Here is a 27037-nt window from a genome sequence, read left to right as displayed (position 1 = left end):
ATTTTTATATTAAAATTACATTATATAAATTTTATACTAAAAATAAATTAAATAAATTAAATTTATTGAAAATTATAAATATAATGAACTAATCGATAACTAACACAATAAATATATACACGAAAAATTTATTATTTTATATTTTACATCATTTTCAATAGAAAAAACTATTTATATATTTTAATAAAAATATATTATTTTTTTAAATCTAACTGTAATAAAAATAAATACTTTTATAACACTTTTATAATTTTCAATAACTAATAACAAAAAATTTTAAACATTCTAAATTCAAAAGAACATAACTGAATATATTAGAAACAAAAATAAAATATTAATGTCTTCGATTCTCATTTTACGTATAAACAACTAATATCAAACAGTTGTTTTACCAAACATTTTAATACAAACAACTAATTAAATCAGCTAGTCAAACCAGCTAATTGAATCAGCTAACAGCTATCAGCTAATTGAATCAGCTAACAGCTATCAGCTAATTGAATCAGCTATCAGCTAATTGCCAAACACGCCCTAAGTTCTAATATCAGTATTTTTTAATATATATATTGATAATTTAATGATAGTTGTGTTGTATAATGTTAAATTATTCATTTTTGTTGTTAAATTAGTGAATGTGTGTAATTTGGATATAAAAAAAAAAAACAAGACTTTTTTTCATCATCAATATTTATGTCAATTCGGTAAATATAGAAATTGTTTCTTTTATAGTAAAAAATAGAAAATTAATGTTTTCTTTTTACTATAAAAATAAAACAGGAATATTATTAATGATAATAAAAAAAAATAGCATATATTTAGATAACAAATAAAGTAACATTTATGTATTAATATTATAAATGTTACATTTATGTATTAATAAAGTTTTATAATGATGTGAGAGTGTTTGGGTTGAAAATTAGAATTTTGAATAATAATAAAAAAAAATTAAAATAATTGTATAATTTGATATAAATAAGTATTGATATAATACCTTAAATATAAGATCAATTTTTAATATAATATAAAAAATAAATATATATCTTTGATATTTTTTGTAAAAACTAAAAATAAAAATGAATGAATAGCAAGAATCTATCAAAATCCTCAACCAAACATAACCATATGTTTACTTCTATAATAATGGGACAACTGATTTAGGAGTAACGAAAATAGTAAAATAAGACAATATATATGATCGATGGAGTATCTCATATACTCCCTCCGTCATTCAATTCTGTGCTCATTTGACCGAGCACGGATTTTAAGAAAAATATGTAAAAATAAAAATTTTTACTTTTTTTTTTTTGGTAAAAAAAAGTGGTATTTTTTACTAAAAGAGCAAACATGAATAAATTTGGATGACAATAAAAAAAAAAAAAAAAAAAAGTGAGAATAGATTTGAATGACGGAGAAAGTACTATAAATGTCGGTGTAACAATATATTCAATTGAGCGATGTTTGTATTAACTTAACAAAATAGAAAATATAACGAATTTAATACATATGTTAATTTAAGAATTATATGAATTTCATTATATCTAATGTGGTTACTTATAATTAAAGAAAGAAAAAAAATGTAAAATCTAAATTTTACATAAAATCTCACTTCACTACACCTCAATTGACATCTTATTTAGAGAATTTCTTATTAAATATATTTTCAAATCAGTTTTTGACATTATTTATCAATAACATATATATACTTTTTAAAATATTACATTAAATACATATTTTTATTTAAAATATTACATTAAAAATTTATATCATATACAAAGCATCACGTCTATCTAGTACCTATACAACATTTGGGCCGGCCCAACAGTTTAAAATTGGGCCTTGAAGGCTAAGCCCGAGCACAATCCAATTTCAAATCGAGTTGTGTCGGCTCATTTTTTTTTTTATTTAACTTCAAATTATTTTTTTTTTCTTTTTAAAATTTTTATATAAATTTAATAAAAATGCTATTAAAATGGTTTACCACCAAGCTCTAACTTGACTTGTGTTATTAATTTGTTCGTAAAATTAATTATAATCAACTGGGCGGGGCAGGCACGGCCTGAGTCTCATGAGCCGAGCACGACCCAAAAATTTTGAGTCTATTTTAGAATTCCAAACACAAATTCGGATCGAAATTTCGAACCATACCTATTTTCAGCACCTCTATTTACATCAAATTAAATAAATATTTACGTTCAATTTTATTATTTTCAAAACCCTAATATTTCCAAATAGTACATGAAATAACATATCATTTATGTTAACATGTATGTTACAAATACATTATATATGAACCGACAATATCTAACAATTGTCAATACAACACATACTATTATTAATTTCAGTATATAAAATATATTTATACAATACCCCTGTATATAGAGTTGTCACACATGATTTCAATTACCACAACATATATTGTATTAATTGAAACAATGTGTCGTATGCCTATTTATGAAGTATTGACGGGAAAAATCAATATCATATTGATTTGATTCAATCAGTAAATTAACTTTTTCAGTATCATGGACTAGCTACTAGCATAGCCTTTTCGTCATTTTCTAATTTAATAAAGCTAACTCATATAAATATATAATAAAACAATACAAATTACAATTTAAACAACAAATTTAAAATTTTTGATACCCTATAAATTTTTAAAAACATTACATCACATATGTTTTTTCTTATAAAATATAGTATCAAATACTAACTTTTTATTATTTCAAAATTTCTAAAAATTTACAAAAATTTGTCTAAAAGTACAAAGTTTGTTTAGACAAGAGTCTTTCAAAAATTTCTGAAATTTTTAAAGTTTGAAAAAAAGTAAAAAAAATAGTATTACCTCCGTCCCATAAAGGATATCATTTTCTATTTTTGTATGTCCTAAAACATGGTTACTATTTCCTTATTTAGTAATTGCATTACTTACTAACATAATTAATACCCTTACAACTTCCAATATATTACACAAATATATTACTTTTTTTACTATAAACCAATATAATACTAATATTCAAAAATCTACGTGCAAAAAGTAAATATCATTCTTCTTTCGGAGGTAGTATTTGATTTAATATTTTGTGAGAAAAAAAATGTACTTACACGATATTTTTTTTAACAATAAATAGTGCAAAATCTTAAACCTTTCATTCATGTCATCAACTTGCATATCCTACTTGATAGGAAAGATGGAACCAGTTGTTCTATTATTAGTATTATATTCAAATGATAAAAACGTTTACATTTTTAACAAAACGCGATACTATTCATTAAAGAAAAAAAAAAGTAAGAATTTAAAACAATATCACATAAAATATTTATGTTCATTCACAAAATGTCATATAAAAATATTTAATTTATTATTTCTAAATTTTTTCAAAACTTAAAAAACAAGCATTAATTTTAATAGAGAAAAGTAGGTGATAATTAATTAAATGAAGAACATAGGTGGGAATGAGGCCACATGCCTACTCTCAACATATTGATCATATATATATATATATATATATATATATATAAAGATTGACAGGTTAGTTCACCTATCTAGCATTTAATTGAACATTGCAAGTTGCTACCATACTGAATAGTCCACTCTCTTGTGCATTTAATTGTAAAAGTATTTGCATTTCATTCTTGCCCAAAATTTCATCAAATTATATGTAACTAGAATAGACAAACATTTTTTCTTACCTATCTTATGTTTAAGTAGAAAAAAGTTCCTCCATGGGAGAGGTTGTCTTTCTTTATAATTCAACCCATATTTGAAAAGTCCTTATAATTCCTCTCATGGTTTAGAAACTAGGTTGGTAATTTTCTCTCGTGTTTTAAAAAATATTAGATAAAATCATCTAAAAGTCTAAACTTGATAGATTGGTAGAGGCCGTTGTTATTCGAGCACTACAGTTTAAAAAATTTATGCAATATTTTTTAAAATACAGAGAGGAGGGTTGCGCAGTTTCTATAATTTAGAGAGAAACACTACGCAATTATGTCTTGTTTATTTAATAGCATTTAGTAAACATGGTTGAGCTAGATTCAAAGATTGCATTAGGGTGTCTATATAAGAGAGTTGGTCATCAAGAATAAGGTAAGAATGTACCTTCCTCATATGCTTTCAAGTTTTGAATTTTCCGCGGCAAACCACATCCTATTTATTGCGATGCATTGCACCTACAGGCCTACAAGGAAACAAAGGTGGTTAATATGTTTTTTTTGGTTGTTGAAAGATGGCGATAATTAATCAACAAAGATCGAACAAAAAAACACACTTTAAGAAGATATAGATATAGGCCAAAATTATACCTTTGAATGGAATGAAGTTAAGTGAAGCTTTACCAATTTTCGGGGATCTTATGGATCCATTGACTCATTCTTCAACCAAAGCCTCCGGGGCAAACCCTCACATGAATCGATAAAATTACTCATTCTTCAACGATGAGTAACTTTGGAACGACTAGTCGCACCTTATGATTGGGATTGTATAGATCAAATTTCTCATTCATGTGTTTTCCTCACACTTATCTAAAGGGAATGGTACGTAGCCAAAACATAACAAAATAAACCGCAAACAAGAATAGACTCCGGCCACTCAAGTGGCCGTGACGGCATTTCGGCAACGGTTCAGAGCAGATGAAGGCAACTTAGTAGCGGCAACATCAACAAGGATGGCGAATCACCAACGGTCGAATCAAGAACGGTAACAAATAGGTAGCATGTAACAAACCAGACGATCTTCTACTCAATTCGATCCGAAATCAAAATAAACTTTTCAAATTTTCTTGAAATTGCGTGACACTGCTATCAAATAATTTGGTTGCTCCAAGAGCATATAAGTAACAGACTACTGAAAATGATATTTTGTGTGATCTACCGGTGTAATGTGATATTAACTACTTCCTCCTTCCGCCTCTAAAGTTACATTTATCTTTTGTGTCATTGTATTAAACATTAAAAATATCTTTATATTTGTATAACTTTTTGTCCAAATATTCTTCTATTAGTTTTATAAGATACTAATGAAAGTATTTTTGCAATTTTTTATTAATTTGTACTACGTTTTTTATATAATAATTAATATTCAAAAATAGTTTCAATATGCAAAAAGTAAATGAGACTTTAGAGCCGGACAAATGTAGTATTACGATTCTGGCTGCTCTAAAAGTGAGTAAATAGCTGACCATGATAGCCAACTCTACATGATATTTGTCAATATGACTTTTGTTTATGCATATATAATATGACACATTTTGATAGATAAACAATTTTTTTTTTTTTTTGGGCAACAAAAAATAAAAAGAATTTTAGTAGTACAAAAAAAATTCAAAGCTATTAATGGTACTAACAGTCCTTTTTCAATTGATGAAAACAAGGATGAAATGGATGAATGTTCTTGTTCCTATATTATCCTAAACTTATTAGAAAAAAATCTTAATGTATCTACAAAATTTGTTCAAGATATTAAAAAAGTTATATAAATATATTGATGAACATACCCTATTGTGCTATTAACTTTTATTCCTTTATCTTTTTGTTTTATGTGAAATATGTTATTTAGTATTTATGCTTTGAAACAATCTTGAATAGATTAAAAAAATAAAAAATTATATTTGTAAGTAAATAAGGGCAGAGGAAAATTAGATTTAAGTTTGGGACTAAGAATTAAAAAAATAGTTGGAACCGAGATCACTTTATTAAGCAATGTCCACATAAAAAATAAATAAATAAATAATTTTGTGTTATAACTTAGTTATAATCGAAAAAAGAACTTTACTTTATTCGAATAAATTGAAATAGAGAACCACAGAAAAAAAAAAAAAAAAATCAATTTATGGGCTCATGAACAAATCTATCGTAACATAACCTAGATGCATGAGCTCATGAACAAATCTAAGATTCATAATTCAAGAACTAAATAGAAAAAAAATAATAATAAGAGAAATAATAATTAATGATGAATTCTTCAATTTTGTGCCACAATCAGTCCTAGGTGAATAGGGTCCTTCTTCCCCCTTCTAGTATAGATCTTGACCTTACCCGACCCCATAATATTCTGTATATATCTTTCATATGTTTCCCATAAGAAATTTGTACTCTATAAGTCTGTGCCATATGCTACTATTTTCATGGCTAATGAAAATTTGTGCAAAGTTGTTGCAATTGGTGATAAATAGTTATTAGTTACTTTCATAGCTATCAAATGAAATAACCTATATGTTTGTTTTTGTTAAATTTGATTGTGTCAAATGTGAATACTTTTTTTTTTTTAATGATAAAACTAAATTATGGTATTGAAGATTAAGTCATCTAAATATTAAAAGTCTTGAAATCTTCAAAAAGAAATCAAGTATAAAACAATTTGCTAGGCAAAATTTGTTTAGTATATAATTCCTCTAAGTTCTTTAACGGAGTTAAGTTTTCAAACTTTCTTAGCACAAAATCATATAAGATCTAAATAATAGATGAATAAGCATATTCATCCATCTTAGCCTTCTTGCACTCAAAGCTCTAATACCATTGTTGGGTTCTCATTCGGCTATTTTCAGTCAATAAACTCATAAAGAGAAACAAAATAAACAGATCAAAATAGTTAATAGAAAATAAGAATAAAAAATAACGCTAAAAAGATATTAAAAAACACGTAAGCTCATATCACATGTACTCCAAGTCGTCTACATGACCTACACCCACAAGTGCCTATTTATGGGTTTCCAACTCAACTCAACTCAACCCAAACCCAAAATATCAACAAAGAGGTAGACAAACACACAAAGAGGCGGGATAGAACCAAGAGAAAACACGGAGGGTTGAATGGTTGGAACAAATCCGACGACAATGGGGACAACAAACGCAGTCGGATGGAGAATGGATGATAGAAACAAATTGAGTCAAACATGTTTTGGACAAGAACATGCGGAAATCAGGTCAAATCAATTCGGGTTATGACGAGACACATATACCAATAGTAGTTTAGTGCTAAATCCCAAAATGTTCTCAATAGAATCCAAGGTGCATTATGTGAAAAATTATAACATCAACAAGCTACATACTGTTCCATATGACCCTAAAAGTACTAACAGTTATGTATTTCTCTAAGAGAAAATATATATCTTAAAATTCCCTAACCAACATATTATTTGCAACAAGCTATAAACCTACTTATCTTATGAGATAAATGAAGTATTAATTATGTTCAAACATAGATGACTTTTAAAACAAAGAGTATATATATAGGTCGGCTAATTCATTGAACTAAAGTCTACTAAAGTGTTCTCTAAGAAGTCAAAAGAAGTACTCTAGGTTGTGTTCTTTTTATTATTCAAATTCTTTTCTTTCTAAAAAAATATCAAATCAAACAATTTCTTTTCTTTTTTATATTATACTACAAATTTATTTTACATTCAAAACATCACATCAACATCTATTTATATCACATCAAATAACGATTCAAATTCAATTTTTTACTATTCAAAAATCCAAACCCACAAACAAACACATATTTTCCTTTAAAGTTTGGATATGGGCTTAGTGTTTGAGCATAGTAAAATTTTATGTTGAAACAAATGTAAATAGGTATTTGATGTAATGTTTTTTATGAAAAATTATTTTCATGTGATGTATTAAATGAAAAATAGATGTTCGAGTTGATTTTGGAGGTGGGGTGGGGGAAATTTTTATGAATAGTGAGAAATCATAACCAAATCTTAAAAAAAAACATAGTAGAGACTTACCTTAGGTTTAATATACATGTTGACTTGGTAAATTTGATTGATGTTATTCAGAGTTGATAAATTGCATAGTATATCATAGACTTCATAATCAATTGCCTAACCTACTCAGCTAGATAAAGTTGATCAAGTGTAGAATATATTTTCTTCAGTAATCAAATGTTTACTAGTTTTTTATGGACAAACATGATTATGAAATAATCACCAACTAGAAACACCAGTAATATAGTACCTTTTTATGTTTAGACAAGTTTTTTTGTTTCTTTCAATTTCTTTGCTATGCAATCTTCGCAATATCCACTGTGAAATCTCACAAAATATTATATCCAACCATCATTTAAACCAAACACGGAAAGAACAAACACTAAATCACAATTATCATGTCATATTTAACACTATTTAGAATGTGTTTAATACACATCATTATAAAACCATTCATTCCATCATGATAAATAATCACATGTAAAATTTTTAAATAATCACACAAGATTATAAAACTAAATATTAACTACTCTTTCCGTCTGCCAAACTTATTACAAAAGAAATTTTCCATAAGTTTGACGGACCTAGGGAGTATTATTTTAAGAACATGAAGTATTATAAATTACAGATTAGTAAATTACTCGAACAAAGGATAAAAATTTGTTGGAAATTAGAATTATGTGCAAATTCATATTCAAATAGGATTGTTAACTCGTATGGCTCTCTGTGTTTGTGGGTTCTCAGCTGAAACTTTACTACTCACTAATATTTTTCTTTTAAAAAATATTAAATTAAATATTTATATTTTTATATTGAACTAAAAATTAATTTTACAATGAAAATATTACATCAACGCATATTTATATCATATCAAACAACTATTTCGATTCAAAATATTACTACTATTTAAAATTCAAAATCTTTGTTTGGTGTTTAAGTTGTTTATACTTTATAGCTTTAGTGCTTTTTTATTATTAAATATGAAAAATTGTAAAGGTGTTAGCGTTTGAATTGTTGACCTCGATTGTATATGTGTAGTTGTTCACTTTTATTAAGGGTGTGTTTGTTTGGGGGTTTGGATTTTGATTTTGGATTTGAATATAAAAAATTTTGAATTTGAATAGTTGTATGATGTGATATAAATAGGTATTGATGTAATATTTTGAATGTCAAATTAATTTTTAGTACTCCCTCCGTCCCTTAACAAACTATCCATTTTTTCATTTTGGTTCGTCCATAACAAAAAATTCATTTCCATTTCAATCTACCTAACATTGCAAATATCGTTTCAATTTACAAAATATTACACAAATGTCATTACCTATATATCATACAATACTAATAAGGTTAGTTTAGTTTTTTTACCTTTATTTCTACTACATCCCAATATAATACTAATATTTCTAAAACTTCGTGCAAAATGCAAACGAATAGATAGATATGAGGCGGATGGAGTATAATATAGAAAATAAAAAATAGATATTTGATTTTATATTTCTTTTAGGTAAAATTTTAGTGAATAGTAGAAATTTGTAAATCTTGTACAAACAAAAACACCCTATATGTAATGTATTTGTTGGATAACATACTCACTGCAACTGAATATTTTATGAAAATAGTTATAAAATTAAAAACATAGTTAGGAGTATTTTTGGAAATTGGGTGCATTTGGTTACCAATTCGATTAATGAGTTGGAAGTAATTTATTTTATTAATATTTAATTTATGATGTAATATATAAAATATTAAAAAATTTAAAAATATGTGTTTAATTATTTTAATGACTATATTTTTATAAAATATATAATATGGAATAAATAAAAAAATATAAATATTTATTTATAATTAACATACATTAATTTTACAAATAAATGAAAGGTTATGAAGGTATTTTAATATACTTTTTATTGAAGAAAGAAATAAAAATAAAAAATTTTAAATGGACTTTAGTGGATCCCATATGACATATTTTGAAAAAAGAAAATTGGAAACATAGTGTTAACTTAAGTTGGGAAGCCAACCAAACAATAGAAGGTAATAATTTAAAAAATGAAGAGAAATAATATGAATAAAGGTAGTGACATTTGTTATTAAATAAAATATTGAATGAAACATAATAATTTAGAAAGTGAAGAGAAATAATATAAACAAAGGTAGTGACATTTATTGTTAAATAAGTATTGAACCAAGAATAAATTTAGAGACGGACTAAAAATGAAAGTGAATAAACTTGGCGGACTGTGGTAGTATTTTTTTGTATGAGTTTTTTTGGCTTGGAAGAACACAACCTACATTTTCAGCAATTAATCCTATTTCAGTCTAAAGTAGACATCAATTCCACAGATAACTTGACAGAAAGGTAATTAGAAAATTTATATGTACTGCCGATAATTTGAATGTCTTGGCCATCCATAGGGTTGGCAAGAGCAATATTCACTTTTTTAAAATTATGACAAATAGGGTGGCATAAAGCATGTGCTCCTAAACTTATATAAAGCATCTATTTTTGCATGTAACTTAAACTTGAGGAAATTAAAGCCATGGGAGAAGAGAGAATACCTGATGGCAAAACAGCATCTTCCCCGATTCCTGAAGTTGGGAAAAACAAAGCCAGTTTCCAGGCCTCGATCAGGCTAAAATACGTAAAGCTTGGTGTTCATTATGTGATTTCGAATGTCGCGTATCTGTTTATCATTATCCTCCTCCTTACAGCTGCAGCAAACATATCAACAAAGCACATATTCGAGATATTTCAATTATGCAATTATCATCTCAAATACAATAATGTTTTCGCAGTAATCATAAGCACATCTCTAATGTTCACCTTAGCAACGTATTATATAATGAGTAGGCCAAGAAAAGTTTACCTGGTGGATTTCGCCTGCTACAAGCCTGATGATCAGTCCCCCCTCGTGTGCCCCCGAGAGAAGCTTGTGAAAGTGGCATCTGATCTTATCAGCAAAGAAAGTGGTGAGTTTATAAAGAAAATTATGGAGAGATCAGGATTGGGGGACAATACCTACATGACTTGTCTCGATAATTTCCCCCTAAAACGCCCCTTCGAGGATGCCAGGGAGGAAGCTGAGACGATTATATTTGGAGCTATTGACGAACTTTTTGCCAAAACCAAAGTGAAGCCAAGAGATATAGGCATTGTGATAGTAAACATTACTGCTTTTAATCCAACACCTTCTCTTTCGGCCACCGTTGTCAACCGTTACAAGCTACGAGGTGATGTGGTGAGCTGCAACTTAGGTGGAATGGGCTGCAGTGCTGGATTAATAGCTCTAGACCTGGCAAAGCAGCTTCTACAGGTAATTGCGTTCAGCATTTATGAATTCCGAATGTGTATCTGCAAGAACATAACAGAAAGTGAGCTATACACATCAAATATTAAGAGATGTACATTCAACAAGTAAACTATATATGTCTTTGCAACTGTAACTGACATCAAATTTTCAACTTCTACAGGTGCAACCGAACACTTACGCTCTAATTATGAGTTTGGAGAGCGTAGCAAGCAATTATTATGCAGGTAAAGAGCGCTCAAAGCTGCTGTCGAACTGCCTCTTTAGACTGGGAGGGGCAGCGATTCTGTTATCGAATAGGTTTTCTGATCGAAGGCGTTCAAAATATGAACTCACTCGCACACTACGTACCCACAAAGGTGCTGACGACAAAGCATACAATTGTGTGAGCCAAGTGGAGGATGAAGAAGGATATCTCGGGATGTCATTGTCCAAAGACATAATTAATGTCGCCGGACAGGCCTTACAGGCACATATCACAACACTCGGACCTTTGGTACTTCCAATGTCAGAGCAGCTCCTATTTGTAGCCACTTTGGCTGCAAAAAAGATGTTCAAGATGAAAATCAAGGCGTATGTTCCGGACTTCAAGCTTGCTTTCGATCACTTCTGCATTCACACGGGTGGGAGAGCAGTGTTGGATGAGCTGGAGAAGACCCTCCAGCTCACCGAATGGGACATGGAGCCTTCTAGAATGACTCTCTATAGGTTTGGCAACACCTCTAGCAGTTCGGTGTGGTATGAACTTGCATATGCTGAGGCCAAAGGGCGGGTTAAAAAGGGTCATCGTGTCTGGCAAATAGCATTTGGTTCTGGATTCAAGTGTAACACCGGTGTCTGGCGAGCATTAAAGACGGTTGATCCTGCCAAGGAGAAGAATGTATGGATGGATGAGATTCACAAATTTCCTGTTCAAGTGCCAAAAGTAATGCCGATACCAACATAACTGAGGGGGTTTAAGGGAACAAACATACATGTTCCAACATACATAAGGTTATTTACTAATAAAACACTTGTTTCTCCATTCTCATTGATTAAAATTCCAAATCTGTGTTCATGTTTAATTTGCAAAGGAAGTCTTCAGCCAAGTTTGTTAAGCATCTGTTATGTCCTATGACTTTTGAACAAGTAAACAGACATGTTCCTTAATCTAAAAACAACATACAAGTATTGGTATGATTTTAGGATCGAAAAAACTTTGGTTTTCTTAGTGAAACCTTTGTTAATCAATCGGCTTCAAGCCCAAAATCACCCAAACACAAACAATCCAACCCGAAAACCTCACAACCTGCCACAAACAAAACAAGCAAACACTCAAAACCGAACCCTAAAACCCTTAACAAGGAAACCACAATTTGCTTACTCGATTTATCGTGTTATTTACACACCAAACAAACGCAGACTTGAGAAAACAACAGAAAACCCAAAAGAAACGATGGAGACAGCACTCACATTTATGACTCGCTGGACCTCACCTGAATCCCTCAAACACTATGAAAGTAGCCGGAATCTCAAGCTTCACAGAGACCGAAGCCAAGAACTCCGAGGAACAGAACAAATTATGTTATTCATAAAATTGCAATCATACAATAAACAAATAGAGGAACAAATTTCTACCAATACAATTAGCAAGAATAGTTTGTACATAGGGAAATATCCATTAACAACACTGTCGATACAACTTCAATTCCTGATGAGAATCCAGAGAACTTTCTGGCCACTTCTTGAAGCAAATAGAAATGAACAACATCGTATAATGCTTAAAATGCCAACGCAAATTCACATTATCATTCATGAAATGAAAACAGTACAAATGATTAAAGTGCAAACGTGTATTCCAAATCAAATGACATCAAAACCCATACCAAGTTGCCTTATTTTTGGACGACAACAGTTTATCACAAGATTCATCTGCTTTGAACTAATGGGCCATAATTCCATCACACGAAGACAACGACACAAAAATTGCACGTCCACCAATTATGATCCTGAAAAACTACTTCAACCGCTCACGAATTTTCTTTAATTTGAGGAAAACAAAACAAAACAAAACAAAAGTGATTTACCTAATTTCCTACCGCAATTCAAATACGTTCAAACAACTTTTTCTGTAAAGATTTTATCCGGAAGAACAAATTACAAGCATACAGTTAATGGCTCGCGAATAGATCGAAATAAATGCGTAAACGTAAACATGCTTTGTCTATTAATGAGATTCTAAATTCGCGCAATGCTCTAAATCTTATGCAAGTTAATGATTTCTTTACTTACCATCCCACGCGAAGGAGGAGCTAATCCACTTGCAGCCGCCGGACTGTTGCCTTAACTACCGGCGGAGGAAGCGGCGGAGCCGCCGCAAGGCTATGCTTGCTTTCTATGGGCATGTCTGACCTTTTCTCAATCTGCCCATTTACTTTAGGTAGATTACAAATGGGCCTTAATTTTTTAGGCCCATTTTCAGAATTAATATTTTAAAATGGGTTGGTAGATTAAAAATGGGCCTTAATTTTTTAGGCCCATTTTCAAAATTAATATTTTGTCCAATTAAAAAAAAAAAAAAAAAAAACCATAGCCATTCAGCCCTAAGTTGGTATTTTTAAATAACGAGAGGTTTTGTTCATCGATTTATTATTTAATATATATGTATATGATTAAAAATTTAAAAAAATAATAAAGTATAAGTAAATTCCACTCAAAATTACTTCATCCTGTCTATTTTTATTTTTTTTTTATTCCTATTCCATATAATTTGTCAATTTTTCAAAAAAAATATAATTATGCATTTTAATCGTATTTTAAATTTTATTATTTTAAATTTTAAATTTTAACTAAATAATTTAATTATTTTAATTTAAACTTATAATTATTTTTACTAATAGAGTCTTAATTACTTATTAATTATATTTTATCTAAGTTCACGTATAAATACTTTGAGTTGTGATTTGAATAGTAAAAATTTTGAATTTGAATAGTGGTATGATATGATATAAATAGGTGTTGATGTGATGTTTTGAATGTAAAATTAATTTTTAATATAATATAAAAATAAAAAATAGATGTTTGATTTAATATTTTTTGAGAAAAAAAATGAAATAAATAGTAAAAATCTAATCCAATCCCCCAAACAAACACCCCCTCCACTGGGGGAGTAATAATTTTCCGTCCGTCAAAAATTCTTTATTTATAGTAAAAAAAATAATAATAATCTTCATAAGTTTATTATTTTTACTTTAAGAAAGAATAGATTAAATAATAATCAATTAGCAATTATTTTTATATTTATTTCATTACTCTTTTAGCAATTTTTTTATACATTTTTTATAATATCTCAATTTATTTTTTATATACTTAATTTTAATATTAATATGGTCCAACCAAATCTAAGTGATTTTATATAAAAAATAAATAAATAAATAAATAAAGAGACATATACTCGCCGTCCCACAACTATTGCATATTTTTGAATAAGTCAAAATTAAATAAAATCAAGTTTCAATAATATTAAAAGATTTATAAAAAAATATTGTATCGTATTTGTTTGGAGTTTTTTTAGGAGATGATTACTATCCAATTGTTTTTTCCTCAAAAAATATTAAATTAAAATATATCTATTAATTTTATATTAATCTAAAAATTAATTTTATATTTAAAAATAATATCAACACTTATTTATATCTATTTATACAACATTAAATTTAAATTAAAATATATCTATTAATTCTATATTTTAAAATAATATTAACACTTATTTATATCTATTTATACAGCATTAAATTTAAATATTTCTTCGTCTCATTGAAAGGTTGTCATTTTCCATTTTCATCCGTCTCAAAACAAGGTTACCATTTCCTAATTTAGTAATTGTACTACATATCTAACATAATAAATATTTTTTCAACTTACATTATATTACACAAATGTCATTACTTTTATATTACACAATACTAATAGGGGTATTTTTGTCTTTTTAACTACAATCCATTATAATACTAATATTCAAAAATCTATGTGCAAAAATAAACGACAACCTTGCACCAGGACGGAGGGAATAACACTTTTAACTTAAAATTTTATTATTAAAAATTCAAGTTCAAAATCCAACAAAAACACCCTATAGGTGAAAAGAGTAAGAAATTATACTCTCAGTGCCCCATAACAAATTATTCATTTTTTCATTTTAGTCCGTCTCATAACAAAATATTCATTCATTTTTTAATAATTGTATTATCTACCTAACATTACAAATACTCTTACAATTTACAATATATTACACAAATGTCATTACCTTTATATCACACAATACTAATAATGTTATTTTAATTATTTCTACTTTATTTCTATTATATTCTCAATATGATACTAATATTTTTAAAACTACGTGCAAAAAGCAAACGAATATTTAATTATGGGGCGGAGGTAGTATATAATTATAGTGTTGAATCCTTAATTAATTGTTTTTCTATTGGAATGATTATTACTTTTGAAATGAAGTTATTGAACATTATAAAATATTTATTGGAAAATATAAAAGTTATGTTGAATCTTTGGAAATTTCCACCTAATAGAAATTTTAAATATCCAATAAATTTTTGTGTTAAATGAAATTAAAAATGAGAAAATTAGGTTTGAATCAGACTAATTTTAATTTTTGCTCTAATATTTATATTCTATTTTTTCACAATAAAAAAAAGAAAGAAAAATTATAATGCAATTCAAAATATTCTTTTTTTATATTATCGACATGAATTTTAATAGCTCACACCAAAAACTATCTCAAATATAATGGAGTATTTTATTTTAGATTCATATGTGACCATAAATACATGTATTTGCCTATGCATCATTGATTTTGTTTATGTTTAATTATATTATTTTAATATAGTAAATAATTATTAGTTTTTAAATCATCAAACTAAAAATTTGGTACATAAAAATCCTTTAAATTCAAATTTATTGCGTTTACCTTGAATTCAATTGATTAGATAAATATCAATTTCAAATTAAAATTAGAAATATATATTTGATATTAAATTTGATCATATATTTTTTTTTAAAAAAAAAAAGAATATCATAAATATTGAATTCAAATTTCATAGTTACCCCTGAGAGATTGTAACTCAAACGGTTAAACACTTCTTCGTATAATTGAGACTAAGAGTTTAATTCCTGTAAAGTGCGTCGTGCGTGAAAATAAAATAAAATAAAATAAAATAAAAAAATCGGAGTTATCAATTTCATTTTCATTATATTCCAAATCCAAGTACAATTCTTTTGGGGTTTTTTATTATTGAATTTTTATTTAAAAAATAATTTAATGTGACATTTTATAAAAATAAATAAATAAATAAATAGCAGTATATATTTATTGAGAATGTTAAGAAAAAAAAAAAAAAAAAAACTAAAATAAACAAATCCTTGGAGTTTATTATTTAGGTTTTTTATTATTATTATTTCAAATTTAAATCTACATAATTTAGTTGTACTATTTTCAATAAAAGATTTTTTTTCGTCATATAAATTTATTTTCACTTTTCTTTTAAAGTTGTTACTAAAAAAATTGGTAAAAAAATACATTATATTTGTATACATTTTTAGTGTAAAAAGCAAAAAGTAACCGTTATTATTATTTTTATTAAAATTCATGATCAAATATTTAAGAACATATTTAGCGACGGGGGGTATTATTTTGACTCACAAAATATCATATCAAAATAATATTTAAATTAAATGTCAAATTAAATATTAAAATCAAATACACCCCTTCTATGTTTGAATATGATGCAAAATTAATACTCATTTTTTAAAAAAAAAAAAAATCTTGATGATTATAAATAAATAAATAAATAATAATAATAATATTTTATTGATTATTGATTAATTGCTAAATCACCTAACAAATTTTATTGTGTTTGTTATGATACATATATTTATTTATCTATTAAGCTCTATGATTGGATGTTAATTAATTATCATAATTCATATATTAGTATATTACTTAATTTAATTGATTTAGATAACACCTACCAAATTATTAATCTTACAACTAATTTAGATGCTTTAGCAAATATTTTATTTCACTCATTTCATACTATATTCATCTACTTGTGTTGCTGTCAATTTGTGATTTTATTATTATTATTTTTTTTTTTTAATTTTTTTATGACATAGGAATCGAATGCAATATTCGGCTTGGTCAAATCTATTGTAACTATAGAGCTTGTTCTTTTGTATTTTTAAACTGAAATCAATGATATTTACTCTACACAATTTTTAATAAAAATATTTCTTTCTATAAAAATATCACATAAAAATACTAGTATTTTAATATTAATGTATAATTATTTTTACTTAAAAAATATATTTTTTAAGTGAGACAAATAAAAATGATAAAAAGATATTTTGAATTGAGATGGAGAGAGCATTATGAAAAAATAAATAAATAAATAAATAACAATTATTATTACTGTATTGAATTTTCTATTGAATTATAAATTTTACCATGGTTAACGTATGAATAAATTTCAATATAATAGTCTTGTTTATCATTTTTGTCCGTCCCAAAACAATAGTCTCATTTCCAATAATAATTATATCAGTCAAAATATAATAGTCTTGTTTATCATTTTTATCCGTCCCAAAACAATAGTCTAATTTCCATTAATAATCATATCACCATAAAATTATTCATGTTTTTTTATTATTATTACACAATTGCCACTACTTTTTACACTAATATACTCACAAGGGCAAAAAAGTTATTTATCCTTACTTATTACCAACTACCAATATAATATCAAGTATTCCTTAAATCTCGTGTTCAACACAATAAAACTATACTTTTGGGACGAAAGAGAGTATATAATTTATATTAAGATAATTGAAATGTAACATACCAACTAAAACATATGGCATAGTCTTGTTAAATAAAAGCAAGTTAATATTTTTACATAAAATTATAACCATACAACTATCTATCAACTCAAAAATATTTTAATCAAGATATTCTTACACACTTTTCATTATATATAAAATCTTAATATTTTTTTTATTTATATGCAAAAAGTAAATAAATAGTAGTGTGAAACAAATGTATATATTTTGTTATTTTAATTTGTCATACATCAATCAATATATGATACTCTCTCAGTCTATTTTTTTTTAATGTCCTATTTGGTATTTACATGCATTTTTAGGCAATTAGGATTTTTGTTATAAAATGACAAATTTGTACTTAATTTTGTGTATAGAAAATGAATGAGTAAATAAAGTAAGGACAAAAGAGTAATTTTTATGTATAAAAATATAAAGAAGATAATAATTATTGTACATTTCAAATAAGAAAGTAGATTATAAATATATTATTCACTTTGTTCACTTAAAAAATGTACATTTAATTTTTTTCATTAAATTTAATTAATATTTTATTTTAATAATAGTTCGTGATAGTATTGATGAGTAAATATTATTTTACTCAATAATGTGTAAAGTTAATGTGGTGTCTTAGGGTGTGTTTGTTTGAAGGATTTTGGAGGATTTCCACTATTCATCCAATTTTTTCCCCCAAAAATATCAAATCAAACACCTATTTTTCATTTTTTTATATTATACTAAAAATCAATTTTACATTCAAAACATCACATCAAACCCTATTTATATCACATCATACAACTATTCAAATTCAAAATTTTTACTATTCAAATCCCAATCCAAAATCCAAACCCCCAAACAAACACACCCTTAATATAAATAAATATAAATAGAAATGTATTGTAATATATAATAAAGTACATAAATACTAAAAATATAAATAAATACTTTATGTTTGGTAAAAAAAAAATATGTCAAAATTTATTATACATTTTTACTCACCACAAATACATAATTTTGGATGAAAATGGAGTATATAAAATATTAGTAATAAATAGAAGTATAGAGGGTTAGTCCAGTTTGAGTTATGATATGAATTTTTTATTTAAATAATATTTTTAATATAATATTTAAAAAATAATACTATATTTCTATTAAAAAATTATACTAATAAAAATTGATTCCCTTATAGGTTGCCTTAATATTGGTACAATTTTTACATAAAATGTACAGTAAAATTGCCAATAACTTCTTTATAATTTCGAAATTCAGCGTAAATCTCTTATTTACTTTAAAAAGACATTGAGTTCTTTTATATTTTAAAAACGTTGCATGAAACTCATCTGTGATTTCGAACTCAGTGTAAATCTCTATTTTAATTTTTAAAAAATTGCATAACGCCCCCTTATACTTTCAAAAATATTGCATCAAATTCGAGTCAAGCCGAGCCGAACTAAATTTTAAGTGTTCGTTAACGTTTACGAACAAGGCTCGTGTTCGTTCGTTAAGCTTTTGAGCTCGTTTGTACTATTCGAGCTCGGCTTATTAAAAAATTTTGTTGTTTGATTTCGTGTTCGTATTCGGCTCGTTTAGGCTCGATTAAGCTCGTTCGAGTTCGTTCGAACTCGTTTGTTGCATTTTTTGTAATTTATATATAAATTTTTTTAAAAAATAAAATTATTTTATTTATATATTTAAAATTAATATTTCATTTATTTTTATAAATTATAATTATATATATATAATATCTATAATAAATATATTATTTAAACAAACGTTCGCGAACAAAGCTCGAGCTCGTTCGTTAACCAAACGAGTCTGTTTATGTTATTCAGTTTGGCTCGTTAACGTTCACGAACGAGCTTTAACTGAGCTGAATCGAGCCAAACCGAGTCGAGTTCACGAACGATTCGATTCGTTTAACAGCTCTACATCAAACCCCCCGTCATGCAAAAAATATGAATAGAAAATCATCATCCCATCACACAATGGAAGTTTCATGGAGTTGGGATTTCACGCAACTTTTTTAAAATATAAATGAACATTTTGTAATGTTTAAAGTATTGAGAGATTTTATCAAAATTTCGAAACCATGAAAAAGTTACGAACAATTTTACGGAAATATACTGAAAGTCCACAGCAGCTACTGTGAGGGTGCGACCACCTAATTGCATCTCACCTTTAAGATTTATAATTAAGTTTTCTTGTAGCCTCGGCAAAAAATCAAATTTATATATCACAAGCAATCTGCAATCCAGTCAAGGTCCGTGGACCAAAGGACCAGATAAATCTCGATCGCGAATATTACAAGGCACAACAAAATCTACGGTGGGGATTGAAATCCATGGACCAGATAGCTTTCTAGGAGAAACCATATCCATAAAAGCCCATTGGATAGAGCATAGTAGGTGAGGAGTTGCTTTCATAAAGGTATTATTATTATTATTATTATTTATTATTATTATTATTATTGTCAAAAACTTTTATTATTTGCTTTAGGACAAAAATAAATAAATAAATAAAATTAAAAATTGAGGGCCCGCAATCAGACAAATTTTAAAAAATTATATAAATATTACGAAAGTGACCCCCCAATCTATGGTTTAGTCCCTTCAGTGGCCCCCACACAATTATTGTAGATTAAATAATTTGTTTAAAATTAATGTCATATCTATAAAAATATAAATTATATTTTTTTCTAAAAGCAGTATTATATTGAAATTATTATATAAACAAAATTAAACTCAAACATTTTTATTTTTTGGACTTGGTTAATTTTATTTATCTTCAAAAAAAGTACTTCACTTCCAAAATTTTTCAATGTTACATTTGATATAAAAAAATTTAAATGATATAATTTTTATGTTTTTTTGCATGATTTAATCTTTAATTTTTATATAAATTTTTTTAGAAATTATATTTAAAACAATAAAAGATTAAAAAAAAAGTGCATAAATGAAAGCAAGAAATTCAAATTATGTGTGTAGCTTGTAACATTTCATTAATTGACTGTTATTTTATGGTACTTAAAAGATTTTTTTTTTTCATATTTTTACCATCGTTTCATTATATTTTTAATATAAATAGATTAGTATTTTTTAATAAATAATTATATCAAATTAATAATTAAACTAAAATCGAAAAAAAAAAAAAACTCCAAAAGAAATGTCCCTCTAGTTTTTATATATGGATATTTTGAAATTTTTATTACTATTTATCAACGATCAATTTTTCAAAATTAATCGTATCAATAATTATGTTATTTCACAAAGTAACGCATACTTTTATTATTATTATTATTATAAAAATCAAATCAAAATTTTAAAAAAAATTCTAATGCAAAATTTTGTTATGCAACACTAAAAATGGCATAGGATTTTATTATTTTATGAAATGTATAAAAAAAATATCATTTTATTATTTACATAGACTTTTTTTGCGTTCTAATGAATAAGATTTGTTATCTCGCCACAAGTGAAATTAATTATAAATTTTTTTTAAGAGCATTGGATTGCATCATCAGAATATGAAATATATACCTGGAGCCGACAATAGGTCGATTCGTGTCGGGTTGGCTATTTTAAATGGGTTAAATTACTCAATCTTAACCCGACCCATTTATTATCATGTCGGATTCGTGTTAACCCGTTTATTATCGTGTCGGGTTCGGGTTGACTCGTGTTAACCCGTATACATAATTAAGTCTAATTTTTTTATTCAAATTAAATAATTTTTTGTTTCGTTGTAGTGTTATGTTAGTTTTTATTGGTTTGAGCTTAAATTATATTGAATTATTTAAAATTGAACTTAGTTTAAAATAATTTATGAACAAAATATTAAATTATGATTATTTTATATATATAATAAATATATTAATCAATATTAATATATTATAATCGGGTTGTCGTATCGGGTTCGAGTTGAGAGTCTCAATCCTAACCCGACCCGTTTATTATCGTGTCGGGTTCATGTCAACCGTATACATAATCAGATTGAAATATTTGATCCATACCCAATTATTTCATGTCGGGTCAGTTTTTGCTAGCTTTGTATATCCCAGAAAACACCACCTTATTGTTTGCATATACTCTTCTTATGCTCTAACGAATAAGAGTTTTTGCTATCGCAAAAAAAATAAAATAAAATTATATTTTCTTTTTTTTTATATATATATAGAAATATTGTGATTATATAATAAGAGTATAAAATATCTAAAAAATAAAAAATAAATAAAACATATTCTTATTATTTGCATAAACTTTTATTATACTCTAATGAATCAGAATCTATGCTCTTAGTAAAAAGAGAATTAATTATATAAGTTGTTTATTTTTTTTATATAAGAGCAATGTGATTATATAATTAAATTTTAAAAAATATATTTTTTAAAAATAGTAGTATATTATTATTTGTATAGACTTTTATTGTTTTTTTTTTTTTTTTTTTGGTAATAGAGTTTATGGTCTCGCCACAAAAGAATTAATTATTTTGATTTTTATAGAAATATTGTAATTACACAACATTATTATTTCCATAGGTTTTCTCAAACACTGAATTAATTAACAATCAAAAGTGTAAATAAAAAAATAATAAAAAAAAATATTTAAAAATTATATAAAAATAAATAGTAATAATTTTGACTTGAAGTCACAATATAACAAACTCCAAATCAATATATATTATATTTCATTTAATTTGAAACCACACGAAACAAACATCCAACATCTATTTGGTATACTTTTAAATTCAGACATACTTGCAACGTATCATCTTATCGAGCTAATTCTTTGTCGGATTATTATTATTAAATCATTTATAAAAATAATTTTGAGCAATATAAATAATTTGAAGTGATTTAAATTTTTAATCTAATTTTAAGTATTTTAATTTTATTTTAAATTTTTTAATTTAAATTTTTTTAATTTTAATTAAACTAATTAATTATTTTAATCTTAATTTATAATAATTTATATTATAAATTAATTATTTTTATTAATATATTCTTAATTATTAACTAATTATATTTATTTTAAATTTCTGTTTCTGTATTCAAAATATTAGATTATTAAATAATAATAATAATAATATCATTATTATTTGTAGTTTGAGGGAGTAAAGCAAACAAATAGTCAATAGGTACAAACCCAAGAAAGTCAATATTCCTTACTTGGGACCTTAAAAAATTAGAAATTATTTATTTATATATATATATATATTATTTTATTTATTTTAACATCCCAATGCACGTACAACACGTGTGAAATTCATTCTTTAATGCCCTTTTCACAACTTTTTCTTTTTCAGATAAAATAAATAAATGAAATAATTATCTGCAAATTTCACTGCCCCCACTCCCTCTTGTCTAGTAAAAGTAAAAGTAAAAATTAAATTAATAAATTATAAAAACAAGAAAAAAAAAACGATTTTCAAGGAGATAATTGATTAATAGAATTATTCTTTGAAAGCACTCATTTGAGGGATGAATTGAAGAAAATATATCTTTATAATATATATATATATATTGGATTCCAAATTGTTTTGGGTTTAAATTGATATATAAATAATAAAATGGAATTTGATAAATTTTGAATATAATATAAAAATTATTTCGATCAATAATAAATGTAAAATATACAATTAAAATAAATGAATACGAAAAATGAAAATTTTAAGTATGTAAGTTTATTTATTTAAGATAAATAAAAAAAAATATAGCATTATTAGCTTCACTTGTAAAGAAAATATTGATAAATGTAGATAAATTCAAAATTATGACAACGTTTTTTAAGCATAGTTCCACTAATTTTTTAGAACCCAATAAACAAACCATGGGAGCAATTAGAGTTGTCACTCGTAATTTTATTCTCTCTATGTTATGGTGCAATTTGTTTTTCCATTTGAGAAGTTTTTTTTTTTTTTTTTTTTTTTTTTTTTTTTTTTTTTTTGAGATTTCTTTATCTTGTTTCTATTATTTATCGGTAGTCGTATTATGGCAGTGGAATATTATTATTGTAATCGTCAAGGTCATGTAATTCAGAATTATCGTACTCGATCACCTCGAAATACGCAAACTAATTCAATTGTCTTATCAGTTTGTATATGCAATACTCCAAAATATAGTGGCCCTCTCGCATCAAGTTCTTACTAATAGTTCCTCCTATATCATGACCAATTCAGGTAATTCTCGGTGGTACTTGATTCCGGTTGTTGTAATCATATGACATCTATAGTTGATCTCTTAATTGGTGCGTACTTTGTGTCATCTTCATCACTTATACAGACTGCTAAGAGGAGCCACATGACTGTCATTCATTTAGGATTTGTATATCTCCCATTTACAAATTTTATTAATAGTTACTGCATTTCTCGGTTAATTCTAAATCTTGTATGAGTTGGCCAGCTAGTTGACCAAGAATTTACTGTTTCTCCTCTTATGGTGTGCAGATTAAGGATCAACGTGCAGATCAAATTCTTGAGACTGGTCGAAAGGTGAGTCGACTACAGTCTTTTCAAATTCCTTCATGCAATTTTTCTGTTAATGCTACTCATACTTCTATTACTATAATTTCTTTCACTAGTTTATACTGCACTTTCATTTTGGTTATGCATATTTCTTTAAAATTTAGTCTATGGTTAGTTTTGAGTTATTTGATTGCTTACACTGTCGTTTGAAAAAACAATCAGTCTTATCGTTTTCAAAAAATATGTCAATCGCAAATAAATAATTTTCTCTGATTCATTATGATATTTGAGGTCCTTCTCCTGTTCTCTCTATGAGTGGATGTTATTATGTCATATTCATATTTGATTAATCACGTTTAAAATAAATATATTTTTTAAGACAACGTTCAAAATTACCTAAAATATACACTCAATATGCTCAAATAATTAGGACTAATGAGAAAAAAGACATAGATGTGAAGATAAATAAATGTACTTATGCTAATGAAAACTATTCTCTACTTTCAAAACTAGCACACAACTTACTTAGCGTTGGTCAGTTGATATGTTTTATCTCCAAAACATTAAAGTTGTTTTTTTTTTATCCATGATATGCACCAGATCTTGTTTCTTAAACTTACAATGGTTGACAAGAGTTTTTCAATCTATATTCATACTGAAATTGAAGTGGCTATTATTTCTAAAATTGATGTGCCAAGATTATGGCATAAAAGATATTGACATCATCATTACGAAGCTTCTGGTTATATGATTAAAAATAATTTGGTTAAAGACGTGCTATTAACAACTAATTCAATTGAAGCGTCCATTGCTTACTAAGTTAAAAAGCAACATAGGAGCAAGATTCCGAAGTTACGAGAATGGAAAGTTGAAATAAAATTACTACTTGTTCACTCAGATATTTGTGATCAAATGAAAACTGAATCATGCAATAGAAATCGATATTTTGTGTTGTTAATAGATGATTTGACAAGAATGACTTTGATATACTTTGTCAAGCAAAAATCCCAAGTATTTAAAATGTTCAAAAAATTTAAAAGTGGTGGCTGAAAATTAAAGTGGATGCAAATTATTACGCATCCATAATGGAATGAAGTACAATTCAAGTGCTTTATTAAAAAATAAAATAAAATAATAAAAAATAAAATTCATGATAATGACATTGATCATGAGCTCACGGTACCATAATCTTCTGAACATAATGAAGTGACGGTGAGAAAAAATTGAACTATTGTTGAAATAGTGAGATGTATGCTATTTAAGATGAAACTTCCAAATGAATTTTGGGCAAAGACTGCCTCTACCGTTGTATACCTTCAAAATAAGCGTTATACTACTTCGAGGAGATATACTACACCAACTGAGAGTTGGAGTGAAAGCAAACCATCTGCAAAAAATTTAAAAGATTTTGAGCGCATGTGCTATGTTCATGTTCCAGCAGCTGTAAGAAATAAATTGGAGTAGAAATCGCCACCTAGAAATTTTCATCATTATGCTTCAAATATAAAAAAGTTACCAAATTTATGATTTGAAGACAAATAAAGTGAAAATAAGTCAAGATGTTATCCTGGATGAAGAAAGCTATTGGAATTAAAACTTACATCAAATAGAAAAATTGAAGGAACTTGAATAGAACTCAACAAATGTTGACATTACAAATTGTCTTTTTAAATCAATAATGATGATTTAGATGAAAATAGAAGCAATCAACAAAAAATAAAGAAAACAAGAAAAAAAAAAAAAAAAAGAGGTTATGTGAAGAAATGCAACTTTGCAATTAATTTTACAAGCTTTAAAGATTATGTGAAGAATGAAAATTTGAATTCAAACGAAAAATGAGATTGACATGATTATTAAAAATGAAACTTAGGAATCGATTACTAAACTAAAAGAAAAAAAAAATGTTTTTGGGCTGGAATGGGTTTATAAAACAAAGTTGAATTCAGACGACACATTCAACAAGTTGAAATCAAAACTCGTTGTTAAAGATTTTGCACAAGAAGATAGATTGACTATATAGAGGTTTTTGCTTCAATGGATGGATTTACTATCATTCGATTATTTATTGCTCTAGATGCAAAGAATAGATGAAAATTGTTTTATCTGGATGTCAAATCTACATTCTTTAGTGGAGAATTGAAAAAAGAAATTTATATTGAAAAACTACAAGAATTCAAAGCAGAAGGCAATAAAAATCTTGTTCTAGATTTTACAAAGCTTTGTATGATTAAACAAGCTTCAAGAGCTTGGTACAAAAAAGTTGATATATTTTTGTAATCGGAATTTATTAAAAGTCATAATGATGCTACTTTGTATGTTAAGAAAGGAAAATAAGATAATATCCGCATCGTATCTATCTATGTTGATGATTTGTTAGTAACACGGAAATAAAAATATAAGTGATTGAATTCAAGAAAGAAATAAAGAGAGCTTTTAAATGTCTGATTTGGGAAAATTGAATTATTTTATTGGAATGAAAATTTTAAAATTGAAATATAAAATTTTTCATTAGCCAAGAGAAGTATGTTATTGATTTGTTAAAGCGGTTTCAAATGTGAAGGAACCAACTAGTTGATATCCCTCTTATTGTTAATAAGAAACTTTCAAATGATGATGGAGGTGATACGGTCGATGCATCTATATACCGCAATTCAGTTGGAAGTTTCATGTACTTACTAACACCATACTTGATTT

At 26.3% G+C, this 27037-nt stretch overlaps 1 protein-coding gene and 1 long non-coding RNA gene across 6 annotated transcripts; one reads left to right on the top strand and one right to left on the bottom strand.

Annotated features, from left to right (window-relative positions):
• Positions 1–1758: 1758 nt before the first annotated feature.
• Positions 1759–13403, bottom strand: LOC127250111 (uncharacterized). Of its 5 annotated transcripts, none has more exons than XR_007838543.1 (7): positions 13286–13390; positions 12467–12554; positions 11196–11877; positions 10730–11058; positions 10574–10652; positions 10266–10418; positions 1759–4178 (listed from the first exon to the last, which is right to left on the bottom strand). It is a non-coding gene; the product is annotated as an uncharacterized LOC127250111 (long non-coding RNA). The 5 variants fall into 5 exon arrangements; XR_007838531.1 differs by having other exon boundaries at positions 1760–4178; positions 10726–11058; XR_007838540.1 differs by having other exon boundaries at positions 1760–4178; positions 10726–11058; positions 12490–12554.
• Positions 4325–12153, top strand: LOC127250102 (3-ketoacyl-CoA synthase 11-like). Its single transcript, XM_051273262.1, has 3 exons — positions 4325–4707; positions 10245–11020; positions 11178–12153. The coding sequence occupies exons 2-3, from the start codon at positions 10247–10249 to the stop codon at positions 11958–11960; spliced, it is 1557 nt and encodes a 518-aa protein (XP_051129219.1). The 5' UTR covers positions 4325–4707; positions 10245–10246; the 3' UTR covers positions 11961–12153.
• Positions 13404–27037: the final 13634 nt, after the last annotated feature.

Source organism: Andrographis paniculata, unplaced genomic scaffold (assembly GCF_009805555.1).
Source record: "Andrographis paniculata isolate CXL003 unplaced genomic scaffold, ASM980555v1 Contig11END, whole genome shotgun sequence".
Classification (NCBI taxonomy): Eukaryota; Viridiplantae; Streptophyta; class Magnoliopsida; order Lamiales; family Acanthaceae; genus Andrographis; species Andrographis paniculata.
Note: the sequence above shows the minus strand (reverse complement) of the source record. Positions and strands in the feature narration are given on the sequence as shown.

What these genes read in the sequence shown, in the direction of transcription:
- LOC127250102 (XM_051273262.1), top strand. Translation starts at nt 10,247, where the DNA reads ATGGGAGAAGAGAGAATACCTGATGGCAAAACAGCATCTTCCCCGATT. An exon ending in TGGCAAAGCAGCTTCTACAG is followed by an intron (nt 11,021 to 11,177) that starts GTAATTGCGTTC and finishes CAACTTCTACAG; the next exon opens with GTGCAACCGAACACTTACGC.